The following is a 22,293-nucleotide window of genomic DNA, read 5'->3' as shown; positions in this document are numbered from 1 at the left end:
AACATTAAAATTTACAACACCTTTCTTTTATCTTTAAATATACAACCTTCACCTAAAATTGACAACATACTTTCACCACATAACACATCAAAATTGACAACATTTTTCTTTTGTTTATAATGTACAATCTTGACACAATTCTTCATCATCTCTAAATACCAAAAAACTTAAACTGTTGGATTGACTCATATAGACTAACTTCAAATTGAATTTAAACAAAATAAAAGGAAAAAAAGATATGAAAGAAAAAAACAAACATATTTCAAACTCCTCTATTACATTGAATATAGATAACGAAAAAAAAAAGACAATCAAATGCTTCTTATATACACAAAAATTTCCAATTAAATAATCAATTAAGTAGTTTCAAATGAATATGGTTCACGATAGATGGTTTATCTTCAACCACATTCATTTAAATGACTTCCTTTATAAGAGATAGATAGATATAGATATAAATTAGAAAGGCGTTACTGTTAATATCTTGCCAGTTAGTACAAACTGCTATACGTGGTTACATATTATGTTTGACATAAATTTCATGTAGAAGGATACATTTTCCATCAACTCATGTTAAGACTTTTTTTTTTTTCAACCAAACTGTCAAATGGGTAATCTCCAACTGACTATTAAACCGACTTTACTCATTTATCAAAACTAACCTTATTCTAGATATAGCTAGAGAGCAAATGTCATCATCAAATCAAATCTATATCAAAATGATATGTGTATCTAAAAGAATTTTTGTACAAAAAGAAGAATACTTCCGGATATGAAATTATGAATCATTTCCATGCTTTCTGACCACGAAACTGTTTGCCAGCTGTCTTGGCCTTGAGCTTTTTCTGACGGCGAGATCTTTCAATCTTTGATCTCTTGGCAGCCAAAGGCATTGCCTTCTTGTTTTCCTTTCGCCGGTTGCTTAATCCACCACTCTATATATATATATATATATATATATATATATATATATATATATATATATATATATATATATTATAAATAAAAAAAAAATAAGTTATATTCACTTTTTTTTCAACTGGTTATTATGCCACACAATACATAAATTAAATTAAGCAACAAAGTGAATAATTATATGCTTGCTTATGCATCTATGTTTTGTTTCTTTTACCAAATTATGCAACAATGTTTCACTTTTTTTCCCCAATTCATGCAATTAACAAGAATTATGCAAAACCAGATTTCAACCAGTTAAACAGTTGCATATTTTAGTTCTTGAATGAACAATTAAAAAAAAAAAAAAAAAACAGACCTTTTTCTGCTTGATAGCAGCTCTTGCTTGATACTTTTCTCCATCTTCTCTTCCTGCTTTGATCAAAGCCTTCCTTTCCTCCTTATGTTAGCCTATAAATATATTAAATAATTATTGTCCATTTCATAGCTCATATACTCCTTTTATAACTAATAAATATTCCTTTTATGATTAAATAAATAGATTTTTCAGACTTACTACAAGTGAAAATCCATCAACTCTTTTCAAACTAAGTTGATCAGAAGTTGGGACCTTAAAGCCTGTTGTTGATTTCAGATCTGAAGATTTTTTCAACATTCCATGATTCGCCAATGCAATCTTTGCTTCCTTCTTTGCCTATTTCACAAAAAAATAATTATAAGTAGCAGATTAATAATATTTGTGGTGTAAAAATGACGACTTACTTTTAGCTCTTTGATTCTCTGAAAATCTTTATTTGAGAGTATACCATCTGTTGTTGTTGCCTCACTCTCCAATTTAGCTCCTGCTAATCTCTTAAGAGCCCTAAGACTTTGATTTGCCACATCAACTTCTCCATCAAAATCTTCAAATTTCCTTTTTTGCCCTTTCCTTTTCTCAGATCCCCTTGAATCAATAGACATCCCATCCACCTCATCCTCCTCATCATCAGATGCTTCATCCTCTTCACTTCCCATTTCTTCATCATCATCAACTTCTTCTTCTTCTTCAGATTCCGAACCTCCTTGAGTGCTGATGTCAGCATCGATAGATTCACCATCCTCATCAGAAGCATTGCTGACATCATCATCCAGAAGTAGCTCAGCCCCAGGGACATCACTGGGAACAGTAACCTCACCGAATGCTTTTGGCTTTGCTTTAGGATCAGTAGGCCGACCACGCTCCTTCTTTATCAGAAGTGAAGGACAAATCTACACAAGAAGAAAAAGACAAATTTACCCTTCTAACCTAAAACACAAATAAATTTGGAGAGAGAAACAGAATGATTTACAGTACCTCTCTGAACAATGAAATAAGTGAACGAGCTGCTGATGAAACTGCCTTCTCGTGTGATTTCTTATACAGCACAAGGTCTTGCAGCAAATCCTCTGTCATTAACTGAAGAACAAAAAACATAAGTAAAAAGGGTAATACTAAATTTTCTCTTTTTTTATTCTTTCAACAACAAAAAAAATTCATTCCATAAAAAGCTTACCAGAGGAATACGCAAACATATTTCACGCACAACATTCAACCCAACAGCAATTGACTGCAAAAGAGCAGATGAAACACAAATTTCATGTAAAAATTCACTTAAAAAGAGTAAGTAATATAACAAAAAAATATCCAATGAAAGACACCTACCTCTGTACGTGACCTATCATGCACAAACTGATTAACTATTTGCTTGAATAATGGTTCAACTGCATCAGGTGGCACCTGGTCCACATAACTTGATCAATTTTTTTTGTATATAATATAATGGTGACAAAAAACACATTCATTTAAATGATTCAAATGAAAAATAAAAGGTTAAATTACATATCACATACCATATCATGACAGGCTTGAACAGCTGCTGCAAATAAGTTTGTCACATCCCTTTGGTGGGGCTGAAATATTCACAACAAAGATGATTTCATGATACTAGTGAATTAAATAACAATTACAAAGCACAAAACTTGTGAATATGAACAAGAACTAGAAACTAGAAAGTATAATTAATGCATTAATTACAGTACCTGAACAAACTTTTGAAGAAAAGGATAAAAATTCAATACAAGCAATTGATGAAGTCCAATAGTACGTGCAACCACTTTCACCATCATCATTTTTATCTGCAATATTATAGTTATAGGGGTGTATGAGAATACATAACATTGAACATGTTATTGGGAGGTTGTCAAAATGAGACACAAAGGGGTATATTAGTAATTACCTCAAAACGTTCACTACATGTTTGAAGTTGTGAGAATAGCTTCTCAGCAAACCCCTGAGCATCTTTCAAAGCATTGAGTGGTGAATAGTAGTTCAAGTTATGAGTCCTTTCTGATGAGATACGTTGTTGCTTTTTCATGCTACGTATCACACGTTGCAACTTTGCTTTCTTTTTCTTTTTGCTGGATGTTGTCCCTGTATTCTTGGCCTATTTTGATGAAATAAATACTAAGAGCACTGAAGAAGAAACCAATTATCTTAAAAGAAAGCAACTAACCTTGTAAATAGCCTCTTTACTCACGACAACATGATGTTGGTGGATTGCTTCTTCTTCATCACTTGAATCATCACTGTCACTGTCATTGTCTTGCTCAATTTTTTCATAATCAAGAAGAGACGACAGAGCTGCAATCATAATCCTGGTGGAAGAACAAAAAATCTTGATTTGTTACATGAAACAGGATACATATTACATAATAAAAGAATATTTAGATTTGATGAACCTTGATGATGGGTGGAAACATGCCCGACATATAGCATTGGCTGTTCTATCATCAAACCAGACCTTCCTCTTATGAAGATCACATATTGTGACAAGTGACCTCATTGCTTTCCTAAAGAGACATAAAAAGGATATTATATATATAGTTGGATACTGAATAAGTTTGACAAAGAGGTTGGAAAGGTAAAAGTATACCTGTAGCATTGAGAATTGTGGAAGTTTCCTTCAAACTTCAACATTGGATGATTTCTAGAATACCATTCTACACATGTGGTTTTAATTTGTCAAGAATGGGTGGTAGCATGTTTGTCAAGAATGGATGGTAGCATGTTTGTCAAGCTTGGATGGTAATAGACAATTGAATTCATACATTCATTTGCCTATAAAAGGAAATGAAACCAAGCTTATTAAAAACACCACACCTCAAATTACATCTTCATCTTTCTCTCATATTCATACAAATATATATTTAATATATTTGTTTTTCTTTCCTCTATCTCTGTAAACACTGAATATTATAGTAAATTGGTTCTCGGCTTCCTCCGCCCGTGGTTTTTTCCCGATTTGGGTTTCCACGTAAATATCGCGTGTTTTTTCTTTTTATCGTTCGATTTATTCTTGGTTGATTATTCAAATAGTTTTATATTCCGTTGAATCGCTATCATGATATTTGGGTTTTATACTTCGATCTTGAAGTTATCGATTATTTATTGTAGTCGATTTGTCTACAAGAATAAAATACTTTGAAGTGCTCTGTTTTCCGTTTCATTCTTGTGTTTCTGATTCATACACCTGATACTATGAATGACATGAGAGAATGCCAATTCTTTTAGAGGTTTGTCACTCAAAATCTGAAGCTCCATGAACAATGCAAGAGTCTCCTTGATAGCAACAATCTGTAAATACAGAGGATCCGAGTCAAACCCCAAACCCAAAGTGCTTGAACCATTGTAAAATTATCAGTTCTACCCAGAAAAGACAACTCCAATTTCTGCTATGAAATCAACCCTATTGCTTTTAAGATTTAAAATCGACCTCAATACTGTTAGGGGGTGTTTGGGATTTGTTTATTTAACTCACTGAACACTTTTGGATAAAAGTGTTGTAGTGATAAAAGTAATTTTGAGGGTGTTATTGTCCTTTCAATCTAATAAGCTATAAGATGTTTTAAAAAGTTGAGAATTGTAACTTTTGAAAATGACTTTTTGAGGATAGGAAAAAACTACTTTTCAAAAGTGCTTATTAGCTTCCCAAACACTTTTTTAGATTTATTGACTATCTAAAAAGCTAATAATTCAATAAACACTTTTCAAACTCAATCCCAAATTACAATTTCTAGCACATTGTGTTTGGTATGAAACTACAATTTTTAGCAATTGTGTTTGGTATGAGATTTATTACAACTTTTAGCACATTGTGGTTGGTATGAAATTTAACATACTTGATCAGTTATTTCTCGAGCATTAGTAGAATTTGAAGTTGCAAATTGGTCGATTCCTGATCGATGGCACAGTTCTTTTATTCGCGAACAGAAAATAACATATAGTCAAATGATCCTATTCCAACTTAGATGATACCTTGCGATTAAGAAGAAGAATCAGAGCTTGTGTAACAGTGACACGAAGCGAAGATGGAAGCACGCGAGCGGATGACCTAAGAAATTCCACGAGCTCTTTCGGGTAGTGTAAGAGCTGGTTAGGGTACAATGGCGTAACGTGAGCCAAGAACATGGCCAGGTCACCGAGGTCTTTGGCAACGGTAGGGTCGCTACCAACGCCGCCACTGATGACGGAGGTGAAACTTAGTGCCGCCTGTTGTTGAAAAAGTTCGACAGACGACTTGAATTGGCTGTAAATCAAGGTTAACTCGGTCTCATAGCAATCAGGGTGGCATTTCGTTTTAGATAGAAGCGTAGGCAGGCTGAGTTTTTCCGACGTTAGGCCAGACGCCGACAACGCGTCCGCCGTGATTGCATTCGCCGGCATCCTTTATTTGATAAGCTACACGATTTCACCTTCCCTGTGTTCGCAGCAATGGACAGACACCCCTAAACCCTATATAAAGGTTTTGATGGCGGTTGTATATTATATAATATACATTTTAGCCCTTTTATTTTGATTAATATTACACATAACGACTGTTATTTAGTTCTTACTACAAGATAACCCCTTCTTTATAAGGAATCACATTTTGCAAGCAATTGTCGTACTTTTGACTTTTTTTTAATGTCATATATTTGTTTTAGTATAGTTATAATATTTTTTTGTATGGTTATTGTTTTTTTGGATTCTGATTATGTCTTGACGTCTTTTCGTAATAAGCTTCCGGATTTTGACCTTAGCAGTTTTACTACTTAAGACACCCCCTAAATCCCAGAATACACTGGCGAGTGCCCTTTTTCGTAAAATTTTCCAAGATATGGAAGTGCATCTCGACATGACGGCTCGGCAGAAAGCGGTTTTCCAATGCTTACGTGCACCACATGCTCAAGATTTTCTTCTAGTTATCCCTATAGATGGACTTGGCCAACATATGTCTCCTGTGGAGTATCGTATTATCCTCAAATATCGACTCATGATTCCAATATTCCTAGCTGACGAGATATGTCCAGTGTGTCGCAAGGCATGTTTAGACTCTTTTGGAGAGCATGCAGTTCACTGTAAAGAGCTCCCGGGGTTCAAATCAGGCACGATATGGTTAGGGATGTTTTATTTGACATATTTAAGCGTGTCGGGGTTTCCTCTAGGAAAGAGGCACCTGTGAATTTCTTGACTGACCCGGAAGAAGGAAGGTCAACCCTCAGACCGGCTGACATTTTGATTTTTGGATGGGTCGGAGGGAAACACGCATGTATGGACCTTACAGGGGTATCCCCTCTCGTAGGCTTGAGGGCTGGGGGTTTCACGACGGGACAGGCTGCTTTAAAAGCTGCTACATGCAAAGTCACCAAATATGAGAAACTGTGCATGGAAAATCAACACGTGTTTATAGCATTTGATACGTTTGGTTTCCTCGCGTCGGATGCGGTAGAGCTTCTTAATAGAGTACAACAGATCATGCATAGCAATGTTATATCCCCTGGATCTATGGATTTAGTCTTTAAAAGAACTAGCTTTGTCATACAAAAAGGCTTAGCGCGTAGCTTGTTGCCCGTTTGTCATCTCATTCGTTGTACGATGATAATTAAATTAATGAAAAAAAAAATCCACCAAAAAAGAAAGTTGTTTCTTTTATGCTAAAGGAATTTTTGTTTATGATACTTAGAGTAAATTTTCAATAAGTATTTGTTTCTTAAATTAAAGGAAATTTAATTGAACCAACTAGGAATCTTTAGAATGATTGGGGAATTGGAATCAAATTTGACAATTTTCTTATATTTGGTTCAAGTTTTTAAAAGAAATTGAAAGTTCAAAAGAGTTCAATTCTTCATCAATGAAATGAAAGTAAATTCCATCAACAAGAAGAGAAATTAAAATCTCATTCAAGAGGGGTTGTTGAAGATTATCATAATATCCTCTATTACCACCTCCATCACCACCAACCACTAGGGATGAAAGTGGGTCCAAACCCGGACCGGATGGACCCGGACCCAGAAAACCCGGAACCGGTTAACAGGATTTTGTAGAACCGAAAACCAAACCGGTATATAAGAACCGGTTCTGGTTCGGTTCCGGGTACGGTACCGGGTAAAGTGGGTCTAGAACCGAAAAACCCGGAAACATAAAAGTGGGTAGGTTGGAACCGGATAAAGTGGGTTTAGAACCGGAAAACCCGAAAAACCCGGAATTTTTTGGTAATTACTTACTACTTAGTGGGTTGAACTTTAAAAATTTTCATATTGATATCCCGACTTCGGGGGACTGTAAATCATTGAATATGAAACCAAAATTGACAAACTTATAGTCTAAAATCATGTTCAAACTCTAAAATACACTACGGAAAAAACCACATGCCAATATGACTTTAAACGAATGAGATATGCATGTGTTACCACTTTCATAGAATTCAAAGTACAAAAACAAATAGCTGAAAAGTTGAAAATTTTCAGCTTTGATATCCCGACTTTGGGGGGCTGTAAGTCATTGAATATTAAACCAAAAATGACAAAATTATAGTCTAAAATCAAGTACAAACTCTAAAATATGAGATGAAAAAAAACCTCATGTCAATACGACTTCAAACGAATTAGATATGCATGTTTTAAAACTTTCACAGAATACAAAAAAGCTGAAAAACTAAAAACTTCCAGCTTTGATATCTCAACTTTAGGGGGCTGTAAGTCATTGAATATTAAACCAAAAATGACAAAATTATAGTCTAAAATCATGTACAAACTCCAAACTACAAGCTGAAAAAAACCGCATGTCAATCCGACTTCAAACGAATTAGATATACATGTTTTAAAACTTTCACAGAATACAAAAAAGCTGAAAAACTAAAACTTCCAGCTTTGATATCTCGACTTTGGGGAACCGTAAGTCAATGAATATAAAACTAAAAATGACAAAATTATAGTCTAAAATCATGTACAAACTCTAAACTACACGTTGGAAAAAGCCGTATGTCAATCCGACCTAAAACGAATGAGATATGCATGTTTTAAATGTTTCACAAAAACCGGTTCCGGCCCCTAAAAGTGGTTCCGGTTCCTAACACCGATTCCGGTTCTTAGACCCGGTTTGCCCGGACCCGATGGACCCAAACCCGGATTACCCGGAACCCGGATAAAGCTAATTTTTAAACCCGGAACCGGAACCGGTTCTATATATTCCGGTTCTAACGGTTCCGGTTCCGGTCCGATTCCGGTTCCGGTCCGGTTTTCGGTTTTAAATTTCATCCCTACCAACCACCATCACCGCCATCACCCCCACAATGTCAATAACCACAACCCATCATGCCATCACCCATCGCAACCACCACCACCATCCATTATCATCGTTGCCACGATGACCCATGACCTCTGACACCACCCACCACCACCATGTAACGACTCATTTTCTGTCTAGCTATTTCGAAATAGGGTTTTTAAATGATTCGAATAATGATTTCATTTAAGGATAACTTGTAAGGTGAAATAAGTGGAGTTAATAAGTAAAAGACATTTATAGACGGAAGGAGATGAATTAGATTAATTAAAATGAAATTTATTAAATTAAAAGAATGATTAAGCATTATTAAGGTTAATAAATAATAATTATTATTATAATAAGAATAAGAATAGTTAAAACAAAACAAATTATTAATAAATAAGATTTATAAGTTAAGGGGTGTTGTGCAATTTTCGGAAATCAGTTTTGTAAGATATAATAGGCTCAGGGTGGAAATTAATCAGCATGCCAAAGTCAGGGGGTAAATCTGCCAAAATCAAAAGTTTGATTGTCTCTTTTCCCGGGTATACGACACAACGACGGGAGACCTTCATGCCATTTTTGGACATGCGTACTTTGACTCCAACGAAAGATCCGCCCTTGGGCATATATATATATATATATATATATATATATATATATATATATATATATATATATATATATATGGAAAAATGAATATACATTACAGTCCCACCTAAGCTTAGGTACTAAACCTCTTGAAAATACATTGTTTTACTATATAAAGATTACGGTTAATGGATTCACGATTAATACTTAAAGATGTAAATTCAAGATCGACACAATAGGGTTTAGGGTTTAGGGTTTAGGTTTAGGGTTTAGGGTTTAGGGTTTAGGGCTTAGGGTTTAGGGTTTAGGTTTAGGTTTAGGGTTTAGGGTTTAGATAAGGAAGTAAGAATATTGATTATCTTTGCCCTTCGTGATAGTGGAAAAAAGTAATATTCACTTGGGTGAAGTAATAAACGATAATGGAGGAAAGAAAACAGAGATGGTAAAACGATAATGAAAGAAAGAAATGTTATCGAGGATGATATATTTACCAAGTGAAACCAAACCGGGTATATTTACCAAGTTAAAACGACATATTTTAGAGGTTTAGTACCTAAGCTTAGGTGGGGTTGTAATGTATATTCCCTATCCCCATATATATATATATATATATATATATATATATATATATATATATATATATATATATATATATATATATATATATATATATATATAATATAAGTTAGGGTTGGAGGAAAGAGCGTCGCATATGAGAGAGAGAACTTCCGGTGGACTGATGTGTTTTCCCGGTATCCATGATGACATCCGCCGGAATTCAGTTAGACCTCCGATAAGGTCAAGTTGTTTCTGATGAGTGCGCTTTCCAGTGAAACACGAGTTCTGGAGAGCTATTCACGTCGAGGCTGTTGGAACTTTGTTAAATGGAAAACTTTCTCTATGGGACTTGTCCCACATTGGAAGAAAGAGGAAACTTATACTCCCTTAAAAAGCCTCCTACTAGTTGTTTACTAATTAGATCAAAGGCTTGGACTAAAGGGATTGGGTTGGATTTGGTGATTGGGCTAGTCAAATTGGTCTTGAAAGACTTAGATTATATATATATATATATATATATATATATATATATATATATATATATATATATATAATGGTCAAAAGATTCGCCTTGGGCCTTTGGCCCTTGGGGTCTCCTTGACTAATTACATTATTATATATTAATTCTGATTTTGACTTTTATTTTATATTAAAAATCTGTTAAATTCATTTTAACTGTCTTGACAGTTATTTTCGGTTAGCAGTTTTTGGAGGGAAAAACTGTCAATGTATATCTATAAATACATCACCAAAGACCAGATTTCGGGTTCAGAAAAACCACACATATATTCCTCATATAATTTCTTATTCACAAACAATTAGGGAACATAGTGAATTTTGTCAGAATCAAGAGAAGATCTTGGTTGATTGTTGTATCCTTTTGACAGATCCCTACCAGGGAAATTTATGTCTTAGGACACTGCAAAAGCAGGTCTCAATCTGTACAATTTCGTGATTATATTTTCTGTGTAGTCAACATTCAAGTATGTTTTCTATAAACTAATTCTTATATATTACATATATTTGAATTTCGTTTGTTTTATTTCTATTGGTTTCGTTGATTGTATACTTCTGTAATAACAATCTAAGACAAAACAAAAAGTGGAAGAATGGATCAACAATCCATCATCAAAACACATGTGGAAAGCCTGAGAAATTCAAAGGTTCAGATTTTCGGAGATAGCAACAGAAGATGTTGTTTTATTTGACAACTCTTCATGTTTCCAATGTTCTCACTGATGATTCTCCCTCTCCTCCCACTGGTGTAACCACTGCAGAAGGAGTAACACCACCCACTGCAGCCCAATTGGCAGAACACCAAAGGGCTATGGAAACTTGGAACACCAATGTATATAATTGAAGAAACTATATTCTGAATGCCTTGGATGATTCCCTCTATGATATCTACTCTACCATTCCTACTGCAAGAGAGATATGGGAATCACTGGAAAAGAAATACAAAACAGAAGTCGCATGTTCCAAGAAATTCGTGATTGCAAAGTTCATGAATTTCAAGATGGTGGATACCAAATCTGTCTCTCAAACAAGTGGAGGAAATTCAAGTCATTGTACATGATCTTGAAGTTGAAGGTATGGGTATAAACTCTAACTTTCTTGTTGGTTCAATCATTGAAAAACCTCCTCCTTCTTGGAAGAATTTCAAACTATATCTTAAGCACTTAACTGATGACATGAGTTTTGTCACACCCCCAAACCAAGGATGACGGAAACGTTCAGGGGTGGAGGACTTCATGTATAGTATCACAACAACGAGTATAATAGTGCGCATAGTAAATACAACCATCATAAATATAATTGAAAAAGTTACTCCATAGTATGAGTTTACATGTTTCAAAATCAATTACATTATGATGACAAAAATGTTTAATTTGACGTCTGGCGTCCCATCCTCAAAAGCAGTTGATTACCTGTTTCATGGGTTTCCTGAGAATACAAGTAGTTTTGAAAGAGTGTCAACAATTAAGTTGGAGAGTTCATAAGCTTTTGGGTGAAGTGTTGGAAAAACTTTTATTTGTAAAATGGAATGTGTACACAAGAAAAATCCAATATTTTCCTTATCAAATATTATGTAGTCTTAAATCCCAAGACCGAATGCATGAGTGTGTGTTTGTAATTTAAACGAAGAATACAGTTTTAAATAGATAAAACCCCTTTCTGTTTTCCTTTTTAAAGTAGTATCTCCCGTAAACTTTAAGTGATGTTAACTCCCTATGTGAGTCGCTATAACCATAATACAACCGGATGACCTGTTACAACGTTTTTCAGACGTTAAAATTTGTTATGACTTTTGTCACCCGTAGACCTACAGGTCCCGCTGTAGCTAGCAGCAAGGCGTGGGGTGTCAATCCCAATATAGATCTATACACAATTATCACGCTCTCCCTACGAGAGACTCTGGTTATAACTTGCAGGAATTTTAACCCGTACTCTAAGAGTATATTTGGAGAATTGTCTCACAACTTACGTTAACGAATTTACGTGTAGCATGCTTAGAATGCATAACTATGCTTCTTATGTTTTATCTTGTATGTTTGTAATGTGAAAGGACTCTTACAATTTAGGAAGTAAATTTCTGTTATTTAACCATAACTTAACAGAAAACATGTGTAAATTATAAAGTCATCAAAGACAAACACTTTGTTCAACATGTTACAAAGTGTTATGAAGATTGTAAGCTGTGAACTAGTTTTTAACCTTTATGTATTGCTTTAGAAAAATCATATAAAAATCATACGAGAGAGAGAGAGAGGGGTGGGACCCATTAATATTAAATAATTATATATATATATATATATATATATATATATATATATATATTTTAAATAAGGCAAATCTTCAAAAATAGTCCCTGGGTAGTGAAATGACAAAAATACCCCTTACTTAACGGCTAAATGGTAACGGAGTGAGTCGGAAGGACCAAATGTTAAAAGTTTTGAAACCACAAGGACCATCTATGAGGTTTTTTGAACTTAGGGATTAAACTTGATATTTTCGAAAACCACAGGGACCATTTTTGAAGTTTTGTCTTTTTAGTATGATTTTTAGAAGTGTCTAACTTATGTGAAAATGTTCATATTCACAGACTGGTCCGAATTCGTTTCGGAAATGATAGGCAGTTTTATAAAATTCACCATAAATTGTATAAAAATCGTATGGAGGTGTGCAAGTAGTCATTAGAAATGTATAAACCTGAAATACTTGCATATGAAACAGTTTTGAAATATATTAAGTTTAAGTTGGTCAAAACAGTCCGTGAATAGGACTCAACTTTTCTGTGAAAAGTTGAAGTATGAGTTTGAGTTATATTAAGGTGTGTTAACTTGTATTCTCCCCCTAAAACTTGAAGAAAACATGAAAATGTAGGGGTATGAACTCACCTTGAGTGATTTCCTTAGATGTATGCTGAAGAGAAAGGGTTTCTAAGTCAAGAACACTTGATAGAAGCTTGGAGAGTTGAAGATCTAAGAACAATTATGGTGACATTGGTTATGAGAGATTCATAAGTTGAGTGAAGGAGTGAAGAATGTTCAATGTAGGATGAGAATACTTACTGAATGAGGGTGCGAAGTTCAAAGGCAGCCTTGGAGTCTCGAGTTCTTAGAGAGGGAAATGAGAGAGAAGTGTTTGTTTCTTGGTGAGAGTGTGAGTAAAGTGGAAGGAGAGATGGGAGTTTCCAACTTTTGATCAAGTTACCAGCTGGAGGAGAGATGTGAGAGGACAAATAGTTGACTAGGTAGGGGTTAATAGTGACTGGGGGTTGTCCTAAGTGGGTATGGGGGATAGCTTGTGTCACACTCTATGGGAAATCAACACTCTAACACAATATATCACCCAATAGATATTGTCCTTGGTTTATGATCCTTTCTCAAAATGTGGTTTAAAATATGATAATATAAGGTCTTATATATAAAAATATAAGTTTGGAGTGTTTAAAATTTGAAAAATAAAAGTCTGAGGAATTTTCCGGAGCAAAAATCACTTAAAATCATTAAAAGGTCCGAAATTGGTAAAAATCCGGAGTGAAGGGGTGAAATCCGGAGTCATAGTAAAATTTCCGGAGCTCCTTTAAGCATTCTGGAGCTAATACCAAATTTCCGGAGGAGAGGATTAGACTGCGAGGGTCCGAAGCGGGTAAACAGGGAATTCCGGAGGCGTTGGGCGAGGTCCGAAGCTTTCTTCTCAGATCCGAGGTTAGGAGCGAAATTTGTCCGGTTCAGTTGGAGGTCCGATCCGCCCCACATGTTCCGGAGTTAGAAGGATGTTCCGAAGCAGGAGGGTAGTCCGGACTAAGGGGGTTCCGGACTAAGAGGGTTCCGAACCAAGAGGGTTCCGGACCAAGAGGGTCCTTTTGGGCTGTTTTCGACTGACGAAGGTACATAGAGAGATTTGGGAGAGATTTCACATACTTGGAGAGATTTGAGAGAGATTTCACATACTTGGAGAGATTTCTCATACTTGGAGAGATTTAGGAGAGATTTCACATACTTGGAGAGATTTCTCATACTTGGAGGGATTTGGGAGAGATTTCACATACTTGGAGAGATTTGGGAGAGATTTCACATACTTGGAGAGATTTCTCATACTTAGAGGGATTTGGGAGAGATTTCACATACTTGGAGAGATTTGGGAGATATTTCACATACTTGGAGAGATTTCTCATACTTGGAGGGATTTGGGAGAGATTTCACATACTTGGAGAGATTTCTCATACTTAGAGAGATTTGGGAGAGATTTCACATACTTGGAGAGATTTCTCATACTTAGAGAGATTTGGGAGAGATTTCACATACTTGGAGAGATTTTGTCGGGGGCCTTTATTAATGTTTTTCTTCGCAGAACAAAGGTCGTAGGCTTAGTTACAACCCATTTTGAGTGTTATACGCCCCCGAAGGGTACGTAATAGTGTTTTATAGAGTTGTTACTTCCCTCAAACTGATTAGGGTTTAGGTTTTGAACATTTGAAACTTTCAAGTGTTACTTTGCATTAAAATTTAGAGTTACACATTAGTAAACATAAGGTAATCCCTAACATATTAGATCTAGTTGAGTTGACCATATTCACTTGTTGACTTTCTTGACTTTGACTTGACCAGAAAGTGACGGTTATCACATCATCCCCCCGTTAGAAGGAATTTCGTCCCGAAATTAGCGTTTTGACTGGGACTTCAAGAGTTGGGGAAAAGATGCGGGTATTTTTGTTTCATCTGATCTTCGCGTTCCCAGGTGAACTCGGGTCCTCGCTTAGCGTTCCAACGGATCTTCACAATTGGAATACGACTTTGTTTCGTTCTCTTGATTTCTCGATCCATGATTTCTACCAGTTCTTTTACGAAGTGGAGACTCTCGTTGACCTTGATTTCTTCGAGAGGGATCACAAGAGTCTCGTCAGACAGACACTTCTTTAAGTTTGCCACGTGGAAAGTCGGGTGCACGTTGTTAAGTTCTTGAGGTAGTCGAAGTTTGTATGCCACTGGGCCAATCCTGGCAAGGATTTCGAATGGCCCGATGTACCTTGGGTTTAGTTTACCACGTTTACCAAAACGTATCGTCCCTTTCCATGGTGAGACCTTTAGTAGCACCCGATCCCCAACCTGGAATTCCAAAGGTCTGCGTCGCTTATCGGCGTAGCTCTTTTGTCGATCTCGAGATGCTTTCAGTCTTTCTCGAATTAGAACAATCTTTTCCGTAGTTTCCCTTATGATTTTAGGGCCCGTGAGGGTGCTGTTAGGGACTTGTCCTTTTGCTAACTGTGTGTCTTCCACTTCAGCCCAGCACAGTGGTGATCTGCACTTGCGGCCATAAAGCGCTTCAAGTGGCGCGACCTTGATGCTAGTATGATAGCTGTTGTTGTACGAGAATTCAACAAGCGGTAAGTGGGTATCCCATGCTTTACCGAAGTCAATAACACAAGCTCTTAGCATATCTTCCAAGGTTTGAATAGTTCTTTCGCTCTGCCCGTCGGTTTGTGGATGGTAGGCCGTACTCATGTCTATCCGGGTCCCTAGAGCTTTCTGTAAGGACTGACAGAACCGTGAAGTGAATCTACTATCTCTGTCAGAGATAATGGATATCGGCACACCATGCAGTCGTACAATCTCTTTGATGTACGTCCTAGTCAACTTTTCCATTATGTCGGTCTCCTTTATTGGCAGGAAGTGCGCGGATTTGGTCAATCTATCGACGATTACCCAAATGGTATCAAGACCACCCGTTGTCTTAGGCAGTTTGGTTATGAAATCCATGGTTATTCGTTCCCACTTCCATTCGGGTATTTCAGGTTGCTGTAGTAGACCCGAAGGCTTTTGGTACTCTACCTTAACCTTGGTGCAAGTTAGACACTTGCTCACGTAGGTAGCGATTTCGGCTTTCATGTTCGGCCACCAGTAGAGTTTCTTTAGGTCCAGGTACATCTTGTCCGAATCGGGATGTACGGAGTATCGAGTTTTGTGTGCTTCGTTCAGGACAACGTCCCTGAAGCCGCCGAATTTCAGTGTCCAAATTCGGTTCATGAGATAACGAGCTCCGTCGCCCTTGACTTCTAGATTCTTATCCATTCCTCTTAAAGCCTCACCTGCCACGTTCTCAGGCTTCAAAGCTTCCAGCTGAGCCTCTTTGATTTGCATGGTCAGGTGCGAATGGATTGTCATGGTTAATGACTTTACTCGGCGACCCGAGTATTCTTTTCGACTTAAGGCGTCAGCTACCACGTTGGCCTTACCTGGGTGATAACGAATCTCACACTCGTAATCATTCAGTAATTCTACCCATCGTCTCTGCCTCATGTTGAGCTCTTTTTGATTGAAGATGTGCTGAAGGCTTTTGTGATCGGTAAAGATAGTGCACTTTGTTCCGTAAAGGTAGTGCCTCCAGATTTTTAGGGTGAATACTACTGCTCCCAATTCGAGGTCATGCGTGGCGTAGTTGACCTCATGCGTTTTTAATTGCCTTGATGCGTAGGCAATGAACTTTCCTCGTTGCATCAACACACATCCAAGGCCCTGGTTTGATGCGTCGCAGTAGACCACAAAGTCTTCGGTTCCCTCGGGCAGGGATAAAGTCGGGGCGCTACATAGGGCATGTTTTAAGGTTTGGAAGGCGGTTTCTTGTTTCTCTCCCCAGCTGAAAGTTACACTCTTTTGGGTTAGGGTGGTAAGTAGTTTGGCAATCTTGGAGAAGTTTTGGATGAACCTTCGGTAGTAGCCAGCGAGGCCTAAGAATTGGCGGATTTCTGTGGGCGTCCTTGGTGCTGACCAATTCTCGATTGCCTTGATTTTGGAGGGATCCACGTGTATCCCTTTCACGCTAACCACATGACCGAGGAAGTCCACTTCTCGGATCCAAAATTCACACTTTGAAAATTTTGCATATAATTTCTCTGCCCTTAGTGTTTCCAATACCTGACGTAGATGTTGTCGATGCTCTTCCTTACTCCTTGAATAGACTAGGATGTCGTCTATAAAGACAATCATGAACTTATCTAGGTAAGGCCGACACACCCGGTTCATTAGATCCATGAACACTGAGGGTGCGTTTGTCAACCCAAAGGGCATTACTACAAACTCGTAGTGACCGTACCGAGTTCTGAATGCCGTTTTGGGAACATCCTCCTCCTGAACCCGCAGTTGATGGTATCCCGATCTCAGATCGATCTTTGAGAAGTAAGATGCTCCTTGGATTTGATCAAATAGGTCGTCGATTCGAGGTAACGGGTATCGGTTTTTGACGGTAAGCTTATTTAGCTCGCGGTAGTCGATGCACATGCGAAACGATCCATCCTTCTTTTTCACAAAGAGAACTGGTGCTCCCCAAGGCGAGAAGCTGGTTCTAATGAACCCCTTGCTCAGCAGTTTGTTTAGTTGGCTGGATAGTTCCTTCATCTTGGCTGGCGCTAGACGGTAAGGCGCTTTGGCTACTGGGGTAGCTCCGGGGATCAGGTCGATTCGGAATTCGACTTGTCGTGCGGGAGGGACTCCGGGAAGGTCTTCTGGGAATACGTCAGAGAAATTACAGACCTCCGGAATGTCCTTGATGTTTTCCACCTCTTGTTTCCTATCCACAACGTGGGCTAAGAAGGCGTGGTATTCCTTGCGGAGATACTTTTGGGCTTTGACGCAAGAGATGATTTGTAGATTTGCACTGGGTTTGTCGCCGTAGATGACAAGAGTTTCGCCACTCGGCAGATTAAGGCGTACAACCCTTTCGTAACACAGAATGTCAGCACGATTTGAACATAACCAGTCCATGCCGATGATGACGTCAAAACTTTTTATTGAGACTGGCAATAGATCGATTTTGGATGAGTAGTTGTCTAGTGTGAGGGTACACCCTGAGTATATGTCATTAGTGCTTTCTGTTTTTCCATTAGCCATTTCTACCACGTATGTATCTTTTAGTGATTGAGGATTTTGTTTTAATAATTCCTTGAATTTGTGGCTAACGAAACTCCTCTCCGCTCCACTATAGAATAATATGCATGCGTATGAGTTATTGAGGAGAAACGTACCGGTAACCACCGCGGGATCCTCCCTTGCTTCTCCTTGTCCTATGGCCAAAATCCTTCCGACACCGCCGGCGTTTGCATTTCCAGCCTTTGGGTAATCCCTCTTGTAGTGCCCAGTCTCCCCGCAACCGTAACAGGCTCGGCTTGCTCCAGCGTTGGTGGCTGGTTTGGCTTGTTGGGCAGACACCCTGCAGAAACGGGCGGTATGCCCCTTTTTGTTATAGCTTTTGCAGTGCATTTCTCGACAGGGACCGTTGTGGTGAAAGTTACATTTGTTGCACTTGGGAAGGGTTCCAGCATATTGTCTCAGTGGTGCTGGAGTGGAAGGAGTAGTGGCAGCATGGATGGCAACAGTTTGCTGCTTCTTTGTGGGGCCTTGCGCCGGTTGCTTCTTTTTATTATCCCATAATTTCCTCTTGTTGTTTCCTCGTCGTGCTTTATCGGAGATGGTTGTCACTGTGGTATGGCTGGCCCGATGATCAATGAGTTGTTGCGCCAACTCCTTGGCACTCTCGAAAGTAGTTGGTTGTGAGGCCAACACACTATCTTGAATCTCGGAAGATAATCCCCAGAGATATCGCTCCACCTTCTTGCTTTCCGGAATGACCATCGCCGGGCAGAGGAGTGCTAGATCATTGAATCGGGCGGTGTAAGCTGTGAGGTCAGAGCCCGTCATCTTGAGACCCCAAAGTTCATGTTCTAATTTATGCACTTCACCCCTTGGGCAATACTCCTTCAGCATCATGGTTTTCAAATCTTCCCAGCTTATTAAATTTGCCACGGCGAGAGTTAGGGATTTTACGTGGCCATTCCACCAAGTAAGGGCCCTGTCGGTGAAAGTGCGAGCTACGGATTTGACTTTGTTTGCCTTGGGGCACACACAGATTTCGAAGACAGATTCGGTCCTCTCGAACCACTGCATCAAATCGATGACTCCCCCGCTTCCATTGAACGAATCGGGTTTGCCATTAGTAAAGTCCTTGAAGGAACACTCTCTCGAACGCCCTTGGCTATCTCCTTGAGTGGAGTTATTAGTACCGCTCCCTGTCCTTCTGGCACCATCGGTGCTGATTTGGAACATAGCAACTGCCACCACAGCCGTGACTGAGGCTTGGAACATTACCGGGTCATACTGGGGAGGCGGCAGTGGTGGATTTGTTTGCATCTCGCCGGTGCGCCTAGCAGATCTACGAGGCGGCATTTTTCTGTTATAGAATTTCAAAGACGAAATGAGTATAAGTCTTTTAGAAATGGTTATTAGTCGGGAGACGCAAAACTAGGTTATTAGTTTTCCCGATTTTTCGAATGTTGCAAACAATTCATAGCAGAAGTCTATATAAATAAACTTATGAATTTAGTAGTAATGATTCAAATGAAATCTTGTAATCTTTGTTCCATGCCTGGCCCACTCATAAGACCACCTAATGTATACTAGTTGTGTATAACTAAGATCCTACAGACCGTCGAACTTAATGAGTCTGCCCTGAGCCCACAACCAAACAAGGAACAGGATCCAAGGCGGACTCATCATTTCTAAGTCGATCGCCTCTTGATTACACATAACCTCGGGGTATATATTAAATAATCTCAGAGTTACCATAAGCAAATCGTTTGTTAATGCCATGTTATGCAATTTGAGGTGAAATCCCAATAAAATAAAACGCATGCCAATCTTCATTGATATAATTTAGTACATGATTTTTGGAAAATTTGACCTTATAGAAGGTCTACATTATATCAACGTAACAGAGAATTTTGACAACACATAGACCCTTTGACTAGTGTAATCACTTAGACGCAGGGTCAAACCTACTTACAAGAAAGAGAAGTCCCAACACTTACTCGTAAACCTAGTTTATAACAAAATGTGAGTAGTGCAAGCACTACGCGGCGGGTGGCATCAGCTGGTCCATCGTGGCCTTGAGACGAGGTCAAGGCTCCCTGAAGTTCCGCAATCCGGCGTTCGGCCGCGATCACTCTCTCTTCGAGAGCCGCGTGCCTTATCTGGTACTCCCTTACTTCCGCCCGAGCGGTGGTAAGGTCCTCGATGAGTTGGTCCATGGGGTAGAAGTCTCTTTCCAAGTCCCGTGTACGAGCATCAGATGCATCCACCACAGCGTTGAGGTTCCGAAGTTGATTCGCCATCTCCCTATTCTGGTCCCCAAGGTTCGTGATCTGCTGGATCACGACTGGGAGGGCTCTGTCAGCCGGTCCCCCATGACTGAGGTCTAAGTAACCCCGTTGCACGCCAAATGGTGATCGTTGTCATTGTTGACGGCTCCATCTCTCGATCACTGTTGCCCAACGGGGCTCGGGCCCGTTGTAGCCAAAACGGTTCGCAGGCACCCTGGCAATGTAAGGAGGGTTGATGACTTCCTCCTCCGGCTCCTCCTCTTCTTCTTCGTCCTCCAATTCCTCTTCTTCTTCGTCCTCTTCGGGGTCTTCTTCGGGTTCCTCCTCGAATACTTCCTCGGGATCCTCTTTTGGTTCTACTTCCAACCAACCACCGTTCCCCTGGTTCGGAAAGTAGGGGTCTCCGGGTAAATGAAATCCTGCCATGTCGTCTGTACGAGAAAAAAAAAGGGGGGGGGGGGAGGTGTAAGAGGCACATAATGGATCTAGAAATATTGTGCTTAGTTAACAAAAATACTCCTATAGTATTTTAACGGTTGTGTTTGATTCTTAATGTGTTTCTTGTATGGGTGTTGGTAAGTTGATAGACTTGTTGTCCACTATGAGTATCCCCTGGCCTATACTAGTCACTTCTCGGACGAATATAGTTGATCAGGCTATATTCGTCCCAGACTTGATTGCATAATCCAATGCATATTCACATTGCACAACTCCTCGATTTTTAACTTTTGCATTTTCCTTAGACGTGACTCTATATTGGTAAGCATGTATGCACTTATACTTTCTCATAAAAATAACGCTTTTATTATTTTAGAAGTATACTTGTAGGGGAAAACTTTTAAATCAGAGAGTCTTAGTCCTTTGTGTTTATAGTTTGTATATCTTATATGGTTTGATATACTATGTTCACTACAAACAATGCTCTGATACCAATCTGTCACACCCCCAAACCAAGGATGGCGGAAACGTTCAGGGGTGGAGGACTTCATGTATAGTACCACAACAACGAGTATAATAGTGCGCATAGTAAATACAACCATCATAAATATAATTGAAAAAGTTACTCCATAGTATGAGTTTACATGTTTCAAAATCAATTACATTATGATGACAAAAATGTTTAATTTGACGTCTGGCGTCCCATCCTCAAAAGCAGTTGATTACCTGTTTCACGGGTTTCCTGAGAATACAAGTAGTTTTGAAAGAGTGTCAACAATTAAGTTGGTGAGTTCATAAGCTTTTGGGTGAAGTGTTGGAAAAACTTTTATTTGTAAAATGGAATGTGTACACAAGAAAAATCCAATATTTTCCTTATCAAATATTATGTAGTCTTAAATCCCAAGACCGAATGCATGAGTGTGTGTTCGTAATTTAAACGAAGAATACAGTTTTAAATAGATAAAACCCCTTTCTGTTTTCCTTTTTAAAGTAGTATCTCCCGTAAACTTTAAGTGATGTTAACTCCCTATGTGAGTCGCTATAACCATACTACAACCGGATGACCTGTTACAACGTTTTTCAGACGTTAAAATTTGTTATGACTTTTGTCACCCGTAGACCTGGAGGTCCCGCTGTAGCTACCAGCAAGGCGTGGGGTGTCAATCCCAATATAGATCTATACACAATTATCACGCTCTCCCTACGAGAGACTCTGGTTATAACTTGCAGGAATTTTAACCCGTACTCTAAGAGTACATTTGGAGAATTGTCTCACAACTTACGTTAACGAGTTTACGTGTAGCATGCTTAGAATGCATAACTATGCTTCTTATGTTTTATCTTGTATGTTTGTAATGTGAAAGGACTCTTACAATTTAGGAAGTAAATTTCTGTTATTTAACCATAACTTAACAGAAAACATGTGTAAATTATAAAGTCATCAAAGACAAACACTTTGCTCAACATGTTACAAAGTGTTATGAAGATTGTAAGCTGTGAACTAGTTTTTAACCTTTATGTACTGCTTTAGAAA

General features: G+C 38.4%; 1 protein-coding gene across 1 annotated transcript; it reads right to left on the bottom strand.

Moving 5' to 3' along the window:
- Positions 1–479: 479 nt before the first annotated feature.
- On the bottom strand, positions 480–5,685 carry LOC145128463 (uncharacterized). The gene is given in 14 exon segments (XM_079063251.1): positions 480–935; positions 1,274–1,354; positions 1,424–1,609; positions 1,678–2,163; positions 2,249–2,350; positions 2,448–2,501; positions 2,597–2,671; positions 2,785–2,844; positions 2,974–3,069; positions 3,171–3,377; positions 3,447–3,588; positions 3,673–3,783; positions 4,401–4,567; positions 5,249–5,685. Coding segments are annotated over 14 exon segments (2,325 nt in total). The 5' UTR covers positions 5,657–5,685; the 3' UTR covers positions 480–785.
- Between the last annotated feature and the right edge of the window lie 16,608 nt (positions 5,686–22,293).

The sequence above is a fragment of the Lactuca virosa genome, chromosome 8, assembly GCF_052849685.1.
Source record: "Lactuca virosa cultivar CGN04683 chromosome 8, Lactuca_virosa_CGN04683_v6, whole genome shotgun sequence".
NCBI classification, from domain to species: domain Eukaryota; kingdom Viridiplantae; phylum Streptophyta; class Magnoliopsida; order Asterales; family Asteraceae; genus Lactuca; species Lactuca virosa.
Note: the sequence above shows the minus strand (reverse complement) of the source record. Positions and strands in the feature narration are given on the sequence as shown.